This window comes from Clupea harengus, chromosome 14, assembly GCF_900700415.2.
Source record: "Clupea harengus chromosome 14, Ch_v2.0.2, whole genome shotgun sequence".
NCBI lineage: Eukaryota > Metazoa > Chordata > Actinopteri > Clupeiformes > Clupeidae > Clupea > Clupea harengus.
Genome location: NC_045165.1, coordinates 17,226,381 through 17,241,152, shown reverse-complemented (window position 1 = coordinate 17,241,152; position 14,772 = coordinate 17,226,381). Strand labels below are relative to the sequence as shown.

Genomic DNA, 14,772 nt, shown 5'->3' with positions numbered 1-14,772 from the left:
AGGCCAAGGACCAAGGGTGAATAAATAAATATAAATGATGAATAATAATTATAATTATAGATATATAAATATATAAATACATATAAATGATGAATAATAATTATAATTATAGATATATAACATAATAATAATTTAAGTATGACTGCATTAAATATAAAGAGCCGTAACATATCGTAGTAAAATTCTGAACAGAATTCAAGTCAGCAGCCATTTAACACACCTAACACCGGATCTCTTGTCATCACCACAGGACGGGAAATGCAGCATCGGCGCCATATGCACCGGCTACATGGATGTGACCAGCGGTGACGAGAACGCTCTGCAAGAGGCCGTGGCTACTGTGGGACCCGTGTCTGTGGCCGGACACTCCTCCTTCCAGCTTTATGAATCAGGTAGTGCATAGCCAATTTACCTAATCTCAGTTTAAGACAGTGCCTGCACAGACGCAATCCATCTCTAACACCTTATGTGCATGATGGACACGATATGCGCTTGTGTAGACTTCAGAAGAGACCCTTAAAACGAATGTATTTCTTATGTAAAATCATACAACTGTAATGAGCTCTGTTTTAACACAGAGGTAGGGAGAGGTGCATGGACTACCTGACTCTTTTTATTTTCACACAGCCAAGTCATTGTTTTACACTGAAGAAAAAACCTGATCGGCTGATAACATCTTAATTACGTGCATGTAGCCATAAAAAAAAAAACATTTCACCATAAACAGACTTTCATCTGAAAAAGCACTAATAACGCCACAAGCACACGTAATATAAAATGCCTGTGTTCAACAGTTCGTTAGAAAACCACCAAAAGAAAAACGTGGTGTGCCCCCTGCTGTGCCCCACCCCCGACGCCTCCTCAAACTAATCGTCCATTTAAACATGCTATCTTTGCCAAAATGTCTTGTTTTCTGCCATGAAAACATCGTTATCTATCCAAACAACTAAATGATGACACTGAACAGTTTAATTGAGGATATTATTGTGGTTTATTTATGTACTCACATCACAGCACAAAACATGTCTCCATTTCCCATATCATATGATCTCAATCTTCTCGAACTCCTTGTGGCCATGATAAATCTTTTTTTTACCAAAACATACCTGAATAATCAAAGCCATATATCTCTTCTGCAAAACTGTGTAGTTTTTTTGGCCACAGTACAATTGTATTCCTTGTTCTACCGTAATTTTCATGTCTAGTGCCCACAAACCAACCACTTCCTGTAACAGATGACCGCATTCAAAATGCCTGTTTCTCCAATCCAGTTACTATAAACTGATTGACACCTATTATATCCAATAGTACTCATTCTCATGTTTACAATGGTATGCCCATTGCCTCTTTGAATAATATTACGGTGTGATTGGTCCACGCGTAACCAAAGGTTCTCTGGTGCGCTTTCCATGCGCCAGAGGAGTCATTTCAAGCACAGGCTTTGCGCATTCAACACAACACGTGGAGTTCGCCCATGGACACAATTTTTTGACCACAAAGGTCAAAAAGATCAAAATAGTTTTGCTTCGTGACTGCTATAGCTTAAAAATGAAGAAATCATTTGTGGAAATGATATTTGACAGCGATGCCTGACGCTATTCAGATGACTGAAAATGGTTTATCAGATGGACAGCTATGGCTTTAAACTAGGATATGCTCTCGCAGATTGTTTGAAACGCACGTTGCCGTCACTGGTGGGAGTCATGCCTAATTTATGGTCGTCCGTTTGGACGGAGACGGACACATAGCCACGCCTTGGCAACACCCTTCCCCGTGGTGGAACGCCCATCCGAGCCCTTCGGAGAGCTGGACGGACACCGACGAGCACCTCTCGATTTTTGTAACTTTTTCGGATATGAACGGATAGCGACGGATACCCCCTTGGCTGTGATTGGTCCGCTAAAGAAATCATTTCCGAACGACATCATTTCCGGAATCTCACATTTCCTGTTTCATTCCCTATCTGTTCCTATTCTGTTAAGAGAGTGGATCAACCCCAGAGCCAGCCGTGTCCAACAGAGTAGTGCCAGAGCCCAGCACGAGCTGACAGCAATTAAAATATTTTGTCCAAACCGACCTGAGCCCAATGGAGTCAATGTCTCAACTGTTCATACTACTGACACATTTACATACGTTTTTTATGAATAGCCTGCCTTTATTAAACTCCAGCATCAAGATACATGCACTTGCTCACACAAACAAGCCCCGTTAAGGCACAAGCGTGCACAAGTGGGAGATATATATAGCATATTGAAATTAAATTATTCACATTGCAAGAAAGGAATGAAATAAAACTATTTACATAGTCCAACCATCCAGGTTTAATCGATGTTGTTGTTGAGAAAGGGATGGCATCAATCATATTTCATTAAAACTTCACACATATCCAACAGCCTCATTAGAATCCGCATCGACGCTCTTTCTAGCCGGCGCCTGAGAATGGGTATCTCAAGGGACAACTGGCATAAACACCGCAAGACAGGTGGTAAACGGAATCCCGTCCACAAGAAGCGGAAGTATGAGCTCAGACGCCCTCCAGCAAATACAAAGATTGGAGCACGTCGCATCCACACAGTGAGGGTTCGTGGAGGAAACAAGAAATACCGTGCTCTGAGGTTGGATGTCGGCAACTTTTCATGGGGCTCAGAATGCTGCACCCGCAAGACCAGGATCATTGATGTGGTGTACAATGCCTCCAACAACGAGCTGGTGGGAACCAAGACTTGTGAAGAACTGCATCATCCTTGTGGACAGCACTCCTTTCAGGCAGTGGTATGAGGCCCACTATACAACCCCCCTTGGACGCAAGAAGGGTGCCAAACTGAGCCCTGAGGAGGAGGAGATCCTTAACAAGAAGCGATCCAAGAAGACCCAAAAGAAGTATGATGAGCGCAAGAAAAAGAGCAAGATCAGTCCCCTCTTGGATGAGCAGTTCCAGCAGGGCAAACTGCTTGCGTGCATTGCCTCACGACCTGGCCAGTGCGGCAGAGCTGACGGCTACATCTTGGAAGGTAAACAACTGGAATTCTACCTGACGAAGATCAAGGCCAAGAAAGGCAAATAAATGCACAGCTCTTTGATACTGCTCCAATTAAAAGACAAGAAAATTAGAATCCGCATCGACTATGATGCCATCCGACAGAAATATCTCCATACAGTTAATTTCCCGTAGTTAAGTTTCGTTTTAAACTCTCCAGATGACAGTTTCTTTTAAACTTGCTTTATGATGCATTTGTCGCCTGTAATCCCATTGTCACAGCTAGGACACAAACTAATTCCCGCAACAGGAAGAAGGCTGTTATCCTAAATGTTAGTTTAAAAGTTATTTTATTCTCAAAAACTTGCTTTATGTGAAGCAGACAAGTTCCAGTGTTGGGAAAGTTCACTTTCTACATGAACTAGTTCAGTTCATATTTCACAATTTTTAAAATGAACTAGTTCAGTTCATAGTTTATCATTCAAACTTTTGAACTAAGTTCACAGCTCCAAAAAATGAAATAGTTCAGTTATTTTTTTCAATATGTTGCGAGCTATAATTTGTCTGCAATACCGCTCTCGGCCTCTACGCAATTTGGCGCTATCAAATATGATTAAACGGCATGTGGCCGTCCTTAAAAGATGTCAATAAACGAACTTCTGCTTCATGTGAAGCAGACATGTTGACTTCACTACTTATTAAGATATTTTAAATATGGAATGTTCAATGCCTTATCGCCCTGATGTGTCCCAGCCCCACCCCAGCGAGTATAATGTACAAATGTTTGGCGGACCCGACATGCAGGCAATGATGAACTATATGACTAGGCAAAATTCTGTCTGGGTTAGGGTTAGATGACTTTCAGATGTTGAGCCTAAATTATCTATATCAGTCGTTCTCAAAGTGTGGTCCGTCCGCCAGTGCCCCGTAATGGTCCGCAATGGCCAAAAGTAGGAATTATTGCGACATTTCAACATACAACTCAGAACAAGGTCATGGATTGATGGTTTAAGAAAATTAAATGAGAATGCCTCTGACACAGACAAGGAGAAGGAGCAACAGCGAGATGATTCAGCCGCATTGGGCATCATCCCACTGCAGAGCTGCATTCAAACAGCGTTTTTTTTCTCCCGCTGCAGAGACAGCAAGATGATAACTATATTCTGTGTTGTGTGATCTTGGATAATGACAACTCTTAATTATGAAAAGTTGACTACTAGGATGGCTATATTAATGCCAGTCGGCTAGCCTATACTGGGTCCCTCCTCCCATGTCCACCTGGGTCCTTCCTTTTGTATGACCGCCAAGGTAGGCAGAGCACTGCTGTAGTGCTTCATATTGTAATTCTTTTAACGTGTCTGAAATGTTTTTATATTCAAATGTCTATTTTGTAATTATTAAAGGGATGAGATATTTATACTGTTTCAGGGAAAATGTGCAATATCTGTCAATGTTTAAAACAATCTCTCTTTTGTAGATCACAGCAGCAATTGACCACAGTTGATAGTCTAGCCACTGTTTATTTCTTTGATTTAGTTATTTGTGTGTTGACTGACCTAGCTGAAGCCACGTGTCTCGTTGTTACGTGTATTTGTATTATTGTCACCCATTTCTGTGGCCTGGGTGCCTAACCCAGGGTGAGTGGCAAGGTAACACTGTGTTGGTACATTTATGGTACTATTCTGCCCCTTGAGTTGCTGTGTGAACACCCCCTTAGTGGTGGAGTTTGACACGACCTGTATAAGGTTGTTCTCTGTGTGATTTATCTTGACCTCACTGTTTTGCACTTTGCAGTATTACACTAGTGTGTGCATGAGTGTGCTATTCATCACGTATGGCTGAATAGTGGTCAGAGGTACTTTAGCAGTGTTACTATAGTTACTCTGGGTTGGCCCCCCTGGGCCTATGTTATGTGTTTTTGCTTTCTTTTCTTTTAAGTCTGATGTATGTATTGTCATTGTGTTTTTGTTACTCCTGCCAAGTAAAAACACCACAGAAGATCTGTATCGAAATAAAGTATTTATTGCTTATAACAGACTCGGTTTGAATCCATTTAATTGGGTAACATACCAAGTATTGGGGGAGTTACCATATGGTCACAATCTTTAAGACTTTAAAATTAAAGCGATATTCTAATTTCTTAGTAAGGTGTTTACTCAAGTCTGGTTTTCAGACCATTGCGTAAAAAAGAGGAATGTTGATGTTTGTACAGGACTGGTACTATGAGAAGTGAAGGTTGCAATGAAACCTCTGTTCCAAAAAAGCCAAATACATCATGTACTTTACACTGGTCTGCTATGTTGAAGTGAGACCTTTTGGTAGGAAAGGTTAGGATGTGTGAATTTAGGAGTGTTTTACCAGACTGCCATTAGCCTCAGCGGATGACATTATCTTAACATTGCTAATGCGACTGATGTGAGGTCATAGATAAAGACAATAAAAGATAATAAACATGCTGTCACAGCAGATTATCTGACCCACTGATAAATCACAACGGTGCATGACCATATGCGGATCTGTGACCTATGACCTTTTATGCCATTCCATGCTAGTATGTTCAGACTAGTTCTAGGGGGTATTCGTCGTAGCTCGCTAAGCGGTTTAGCGAGCTAATTTCCAGGCTAAGATAAAAAAACACCCCTCTTTTTGGTTCGTGGAAGCAACTTTTGATAAATCACCATAGTTACATATCGATTAGCACTAACCTGCTCCAGGGCAGGCTAACTTAAGTGTAGCTGGATAAGCTTGCCACACCCCCGGAAAAAGGAGGGATCCCATTGACCAAGGACTGATATTAGAGTTAGATTAGCGGAGGGAGAGAGTTCTTTGCGATCGCCAAGATCCATTATTCTTGTATGAGCGCTACCGATTCAGCCGACAAGGAATCATTAATTTACAAGACCTTCTCGAGTCATTTATTGCAAACACCACAGTCGAACATTGACTGTCTTGCGCTTTTTTGCGAGTGGTACATTTTTGTAGTGTCGGTGATACGGAGAACAAAGCACTCATAATTATATGAGTGTTATTAGTACACCATAGCATATCATTATTGTAGAAAATGATTAAGGTGGACTCATGATAAGAATAGAGAGAAATACAGACAATTTATTCTATTTGTTATTAATACATTTAGTCATTTAACAGACGCTTTTATTCAAAGCGACTTCCAAGGAAATGTAAAACTACATCGAGGAAGGAGGTGAGGGGAGTTGAACTAGCAATCATGCAGATTTAAACCGGTAGAGGAAACCTCTGTACCAGTGGACATTTGCCGTCAGGTATTCATACATAGATATCACCCTATAAACATCCCAACACACCTTGCTCTCACAGCGGTGGTGGTGTTGAATTTTGCCATGATTATGGTCTTGTATTCTTCATAAGCGTTCATGTTCATCTCCTACTCGCCAGCAGAGAAAAAAAGAGCCATTTTCTTTGAGTTTAGAACCATTATACCGTTATAAAATCATGGTTTTGGTGATCGACCTTTCCTGCCTTTTGAAGTAGGACGTGCACGCGCAAATGCCATGATAACTTTAGCCTGGTTGAAATTAACCACATGATTAGGATGCGGATCAGCCGTTAACAAACCGATATTTGCTGTTCTCAATCAGCTCGCTAATCTTAACGGGCTAAAAGGCCAATTGATTAACTTAGCTTCAACCCTACGACGAACGTACCCCTAGTCTCAAGAATATTTGGAAGAAGTATTCTTGAGTGATGTGTTGATTAAATGCAGTGAGTTCTTCTCTCTTTTCTCCATAGAAACTATAGAATAGAAACACATAACTTGCACTTTGAGAACAAGGGTTCTATTTAGTTCTATTCAAAACTCCTGGTATTTAGACTTGTTCTTGTCCTTATTCTGTCTTGTTCTGTTGCTTGGCCATATGCATTAACAGCACATCACTGACACCGATAGCCTAGGATTGTACTGAAAAACAACAACAAATAAACAAATAAAAACCAAAACCAAACAAACAAAAAAGATTTCTGGTTCCCCCTCTTCACATGATGGAATGTAACCCATGTGATTCATTCCTCAACTCACATGGACAGCCAACGGTGCCACCACAAAATATAATGTGATATCATCATGACCTCATGACCGTGACAGTGGTACAGGAGGTAGAGAAGTCGTTTAGTAATCAGAAGATTGTTAGTTCAATTCCCTGTCGAAGCGTCCTTGAGCAAGACACTGTACCCCTAATTGCTCCTGATGTGCAGTGTGCCATCAGTGTAAATGTAAAAATGTGTATACATCTTTGTAAGTTGCTTTGGATAAAAGCATCTGCTAAATGACTAAATGTAAATGTAATCATGCAACACTGAGTAAGAACAGGCACACTAACTCTGCTTCCCCTAAGCCTGATGATTGCATGAAAGCCATGTGATTCCTACCGCAAACACATGAAACACCAATGCCAACATCGAATCTCCACTTCCTTAAACATTCTGATCGTTTACCAGATGTCCATGATGGCAATCTATGCTGAATATTGTGACACAGTCCACCAGTCCAAATTAATCATTACATGCAGGACCCTCCTCCACAAGGGCCGTATATGCACTCTCAGATGGGCCTCAAAATGGGGGATGGCATGGCAAGATAACAAACATAACAGTGCTTTAAGCCTCATAATAAACAACAAATGCCTTGGCTATTTTTTCAAACGTATCGTATCGGTTCTCAGATGGGCCAACAAACACAGCTCTGTTATCAGGACTAGAAATTAAATAATAGTATCGAGCAACCCTACTCAGAAATGAACTTTTCCAACTCAACCATAACCTTGTTATATGAAGAAATCATGTTCCAGTTGTGGATGGTATCCGAGAGGACTCCTGTCTGCAGCACAGAGGAGAGTTATTATGCGCTTAGGATATGTGAGGTGAAAGGGATGATGCTGCTGCTCTCCATGTGTGGATCTCAGACTCGGAGCACCCAGACTGAAGTTCACACAGGGAGCCAGAGCACTGGGGCTGCTGCTGCTGCTGCAGTCACTACCCAGTTGGACGTCTCTGCTGAGCTCAGGGAACTCAGAAACATGGTGCTGGAGCTAAGAGTGCTGCTGACAGACACCCACAACTCACATGGACAGCCACTGCAAGTTTGGTTTTCCTGTAGTCATCTATACCCTTTACCAGATTCCAGTCTAGGCTTGTGTAATATGTTACCTAAATAAATAATAAGTAATAATAAATTAATAAAATAATAAAGGTATCAGACACACAACTTGTTACACCCTGATATTTTTTATATGTCCACTGTCTGTAGCCACTGCAAGTTTGGTTTTCCTGTAGTCATCTATACCCTTCACCAGATTCCAGTCTAGGCTTGTGTAATATGTTACCTAAATAAATAATAAGTAATAATAAATTAATAAAATAATAAAGGTATCATACAGACAACTTGTTACATCCTGATATTTTGTATAGAGAAACAGGAACAGGAACAGGACACACATTCAGAGTGTTCATGGTCAGGATGTGGATATAGTAGGTATTTAACTATATAAAAGAAAACATCTTCTTATGGTGTAGCAGTAACTATATAGCGCTGTGTGTGGGATTACTATTTGATGTGATTGTCTGCGGTTTATGATCCATTGAGAATTTGAGTTGAAGGTTCAAGAAATAAAAAATCCGATCTTGCATGCAACACTGAGTAAGTACATGCATTCTAACTCTGCTTCCCCTAAGCCTGATGATTGCATGACAGCCATGTGATTCTTACCGCAAACACATGAATCACCAATGCTGACATCAAATCTCCACTTCCTCAGCCATTCTGATAATTTACGAAAAGTCCATGATAGCAATCTATGCTGAATATTTTGACACAGACCACCAACACTTTGAAAATTATCAAAATGAATCTTTACATGCAGGACCCTCCTCCACAAGGGCTGTACATTCACTCTCAGATATTGGTCAGAAAACTGTAGAACTGAACACAAAGATCTTGGCATGTTTTTCTTATCGTGCTGTGATTTTGCCTGCAATAGATTCTTGATTATTTTTATTTGACTAGCCTACTTGATATATTAGTCTTATTACACTAAAGTAGGTAATATATAATACAATGTACTGGACATATGATTCCATGTTACTAATCTTAACACTGAAAATGTAAAACTCAACCAGAAGCTAGCAAGTGTCAAGTGAATCCACAACATCACCACAAATGTCTTTTCAAGGCAGAAGGTAACCCATGGATTAAAACAGGGACAGGCTAACGTGATTTAGGAATCGTACTACCAGGTGATACGTAGCCAATATGTATAGGCATGCGACTTACTTGGATGTAGGCTAGTGCATCATTATTGTCACTGCGTCACTTTTTCAGCCATGTTGAGAGCAGCGGTCTCTGTCTCTCCAGAACTAGAGCTAGCCCAGGGGTGTGTCTACCAACTGTAGATGTGGAATATGACTTGGCCTTAGTAGTAGTTTATTACAGTGCAACAGTTACCGTGGTAAAAATACATAAGACTGGAACTGTTCCCCTTTTTATTTCATAGATAAAACATTGGATATTTCAATTAAATATGGACTGCCGAACTGGAAATGTCCCCTGTTTTCATTTCAGAGATCTGGTCACCTTACCCGAAGCACATCTTGTGATGAGAAATACTGATCTGAACTGTCCCTGTGAAGTGTGATCATCACAGTCAGAACAGGAACTAATTGAGAATCAGAATAGGAACTTGAGGTCACGTGGACAAGGCTGATTAAGGAGAGCGGAGAGGTTAAAAGAGCATCTGCATCCTTCACCTAAGTGCAGAAGAGTCAGTGTTTAAACACTTATCTGTCAAACTGCTTCTCATCACCATCCATAGGATCTTACAGGGAACTTTCAAACAGGTAAGAGATATTCAAACTCTCTCTCTCTCTCTCTGAAATACACACTTATACCCGTTGTACTTGAGAATGTAAACTATCTGTAATTCAAAAATGATATGTGCATATGCACTGCATGTTGAAAAGCGACACAAATGCTCAACTGTGTGTAAGTACATAAACTGCAAACGAGGGATAAAGAGGATAACATCATATCACTAAAAGGGAAAAAAGGAAATAAAATAATGTATTAGATAATAAATGGATTGATAATCTTGTCTATGAAGGTAATGTACCTTTACAACAACACACTGGCCTATTAATATATCAGACATTTGCAGAATGGTGTCCAACTTCACAATCTTTGTGTTTTTTGTGGTGTCAGAGGAATTTCTCAACTATGATTGTCCATATGACACTGACTCCAGTAAAGAGTACCAAAAACACCAGGGCATTGGAGGCCTGAGAGAGAGGAAATGAAACAGAAAACAGAGAAAACCGAATAGCGGAACCACCGGTGTCTAAGAAGTCAATATAACTCACACACTTTTTAACATTGGACAATCCTTTTTTAAATGACTCAGATCATGCCATCTTAATAGCATATCACAATGTTTCCTTTTTTACTGGTAAGCACTGTCAGTGTGTTTCACTCCTGTTTATGGCTGCTTTGTGACAGTCACCTGACTGGAAGTAGCTGTGGGTGTTATATCTATGCCATTGAAAGTTTCAAGATTTCAAGACACACAAACAGGAACCTCACACACACACACACACACACTCGCACACACATACACACACACATCCTGTGTTTTTTGCACCATTTCAAAAAGTCAAAGACAGTGATTGTCAAAACCTATTTGTTCTTGTGTGTGGCAGCATGAGGTTGTTGATCATTGCAGCTGCCTCTCTGGCAGTGGTGAGCTGTGCCAGCCTCTCTCTGGAGGACCTGGAGTTCCACGCATGGAAACTCAAGTTTGGTGAGAGGGCTCACAAAAATTGTCATTGTATATTCTTGCAATCAATATTTCTTTGAAGTCAAAAAATAAGTACAATAATTTATTAAACTAAATACACCAGAATATCTTTCCTTCTGCTAAAACGTTTCCTGACATAACGGCAGTGATGTTTCTCTCTCCATGTTTGTCCTACAGAGAAATCATATAGCTCACTTGAGGAGGAGGCCCATCGTAAAAACATCTGGCTCTCCACCCGCCGCAGGGTCCTGATCCACAACATCCAGGCTGATCAGGGCATCAAGACCTACCGCATGGGCATGAACCAGTTCTCTGACATGGTAGGAGGGTCTAACTGAACTGCTCTGTGTATTCAGTATGGTTGTCCTCTTCACTGTGGTGTGTTTCAAGGTGTTTTAAGTGTTTTACATGTTTAGTTTACGAGAAACAATTCCTCTTCTTTTACAGAACAGTGAGGAATACAGTCAGACTGTCCTCCTCAGAAACATGATCCCCTCCAATGAGACCAAAGCCATGCCCCACCGAGGCACAGTAACTTCCACACCTAAAGGGGGCGCTGCTAAGCTGTCAGCCTCTGTGAACTGGAGGGATAATGACTGTGTTACACCTGTCAAAAACCAGGGAGGGTGTGGATCCTGCTGGGCTTTCAGCACGGTTAGTTACTGAAAGAGGAATCATTTTGTGTGTGTGTGTGTGTGTGTGTGTGTGTGTGTGTCTGTATGTATGTGCATGCATGTGCATTTGTGTGGAAATAATCTAACTTGTCATATTACCATGCATTTCAGACAGGTGCACTGGAGTCCCACACCTGTATCAAATATGGACGTCTCCCCTCTCTGAGTGAACAGCAGCTGGTGGACTGCACTAGGTCCTATGAAAACCAAGGCTGCAATGGAGGTTGGATGGATCCAACATTTCAGTATGTCATTGATAACGGGGGGATAGAGACAGAGGACTATTACCCCTACGAGGCAGAGGTACAGTAAACTATTCAAATCAGCCTCTTCAGCAGGCATCATGAGGTAGTAAACATATTATAGAAAGAGACAAACCAATGAGGGGGAAAGTGTGGATCTGTAACTGTATAGCTATGTACTTATAAAGTCTCTTTGACTGTGGTGTGTGGAGTTATATGTCTCTCCACATTCATTCAGCTGGGAGTCTGATCTTGTACATCCAGAATAACTGCCTGGAAGCGTTGCCAAGATGGCCGCCAAATGGCGAGACTAAGGACTTTAATAGTGGTGTTATTTTGGCCTAATCTAGGTCAAATTTTGAATGTCAATGACAGTACTGAGGAGGAAGGAAACCATCACATTAATCTTTTTTTCATGGGCTGCCTTTTCCAAAATCATCACTGTGCCATGACCATCCTAACATGATTAAGACTATTCTCACATTTTGAATATACTTTCTCTTTTTAGCAGCCATGTTTGTATTGAAGCAATAATTGTGGTCACAGATGGTCATTTACGCACATTGACTCAAAGTGCAGTACTGAACAGACTCTAGGAGGAAACTGGAAAAGGGCTTTGGCTTATCATTTTTCAAAAAAGTATTTTGATTTCAATAAAGTGCTTGTTCAGCATTTACATCTAACCATATGTTAATGTGTAGAAAAAACTTCATTACAAGGCATGAGACATACATATTCCTATCTCATGCTGTGCTGAATATTGTAATGCCAGTATAGCCACAGGAAAGAAACATACGATTACTGCAAAAATCAGAAATGACTGTGAGGATTAATTCCAGTTCTTCAACTTCTAGGGCAAAGTTAACTATCACAAGAAATGCAGTTTCATTTTATTGTAGAGCTGGTGATTGTTGACTATGGGAAAAGTTGTGACAGAAGCATGTTCTAATGGCCCTCATTTCAATATCTATCAGGATGGATCCTGCCGCTTCAATCCCTCTGATGTTGGTGCCACCTGCAGTGGATATTCTGATGTGACGCCCAGTGGCGATGAATCTGCACTACAGTGGATCGTGGCCAATGTGGGACCCGTGTCTGTGGCCGTTGATGCTGAAAACTTCCAGAACTATGAATCTGGTGGGTTGTCTCTTACACGTACGGTACTATTTATTAAATTGATTGACCGATTGACTGATGTAAGGATGTAAGGGGACCACTATGAGCCCAAGAGAAGAATGTTGGGATATATAGTTGGATAGACAGAATGACTCATTGCTTCATTTAGTGTTTTTTTGCATTTGTTTTGCAAAGGTGTCTTCTACGACCCTTACTGCAGTAGCAGTAATGTCAACCATGCTGTGTTGGTGGTGGGCTATGGAACTGAAGGTGGTCAAGACTACTGGTTGGTGAAGAACAGGTAGGCTGACATCACATCGTAACTCAAATCAGATCTGTCTTTCTATCTAATGGTGGTGTATTAAATAAACATCTGAACAGTAGTGTTGACAGCCATTTTTTGAATGTATTTGTATAGCTGGGCCGTTTACTGGGGAGAGGAAGGCTACATCAAGATGTCCAGGAATCGGGGCAACCAATGTGGCATTGCATCTTTTGCCTCTTATCCTATAGTCTGATGGTGAGTTGGTGACACGTACTGTATGACTCGGATCACATAAGATTTGAAACACTCCAGGTTATATTTAGAGGTTATTTGGGTCAGTATTTGACAGTAATAGTTGCTGGTTGGGCCAATCCCTCGCTCAGTGGTTTTACTGGATTACTGAAACATCAAAAACAAGTGGATACCAAATCCGGTGGAAAGTCGCTATCGATGGCCTATGCTCTACTATGGAGTGAGAAGGCAAACATTAATTTTCAGAATTATACTCCTTCCTTTCAATTAAACTTCTCTGGCCAAGGAAGTAGGAGAGGACATAGCGCCTGTTACATTAGTAAATAAGTATGAGGCCACCAAAATCGAAGAAGTCACAAGTTTAGAACACCAAGAAAGTAGGAGAGAACATAACGCCTTTTTACAAATAAGTAAGACCAAAATCAAAGACGTTTATAACATTTTCTTTATTTCATATAGGTATGTTTAACACTTGAAAAGTATTAGGTGGCGACAAACAAGCTAAATGGGTTAGGACTTGTAGTGAGAGTCCTCTGTGACAAACCTAATGTTTAACTGTCTGTTTATCCCACAGAGGTCAATCAGAGACAACTAGACGACAAGAAACCTCACTGATCTTTTCTTACTATGCAGAAAGGAAAAGCAAAAATGTCTACAACTTTCATCTTGCCTCAACTAGACATTAGACACCCTTGGACAAGAGCCCTTGGTTACTGTTATAATTTATAATGTATATCTTCAAATTTCAGCTCTCAAATGAATGTTTTTAAAGACGTGTAGTGTGAAGTTTCCCCGTAACTTAGCAATAGCTGTTCTCTAGGTCTGTAGCCTGTTATGAGCCTGATATGTGGTGTGCAAACCATCAGTAATTTCAATGGCAGACATCATTGGGAGTTAAAGATCATTATCTAGCCTACCAGCTGATCTAATGTTGAAGGGAGCCAGTGTGAAAACTAGATAAGGTTCTTCTAGATAAACTTCACACTCATCTTATTCTTATTTGACATGCAGAAAATCGTGACATTTGTGATGAAAGGCTTTCTTCAACTGTAGCACAGTTCTTCTCAGCTGAGAGGCAGAGGTGTCTTCCCTGAGGGTTAGACATTCACTGATTGTGTATCTGTACACATAAATGTATATCGTCACAAATGCTGACTGAAAGTATATCCTTGTCTTAGTCATGTCAGGCTTTGTATTCCATGTGATCTCAGCACCACTTACATAACCACAGTGGTCACATTTTGATACGTGGTGTCCAGTTTCCTCTTCCTGCAGCCATGTATATAATTGACCAAAATACAACATAGATGACTTCTGATGTAGTGTGATGTTTATATATGTTACCTAAATAAAAATGTCATCTTCGGAACATGAGTTTGTGTTTTGTTTTGTATCTCATGATTTTTTCAGCAATAAAATTCTTGCT

The 14,772-nt window shown here is 40.6% G+C and overlaps 1 protein-coding gene and 1 pseudogene across 1 annotated transcript; both read left to right on the top strand.

Moving 5' to 3' along the window:
• The first annotated feature begins 2,414 nt into the window (after positions 1-2,414).
• LOC105908274 lies at positions 2,415-3,110 on the top strand (annotated as a pseudogene).
• A 7,576-nt stretch (positions 3,111-10,686) lies between these two features.
• LOC105908276 (procathepsin L-like) lies at positions 10,687-14,711 on the top strand. Its single transcript, XM_031580140.2, has 8 exons — positions 10,687-10,800; positions 10,975-11,117; positions 11,245-11,451; positions 11,583-11,774; positions 12,688-12,850; positions 13,025-13,130; positions 13,248-13,349; positions 13,921-14,711. Exons 1-7 carry the CDS (start codon positions 10,701-10,703, stop codon positions 13,345-13,347), a joined length of 1,011 nt encoding a protein of 336 aa, XP_031436000.1. The 5' UTR covers positions 10,687-10,700; the 3' UTR covers positions 13,348-13,349; positions 13,921-14,711.
• Positions 14,712-14,772: the final 61 nt, after the last annotated feature.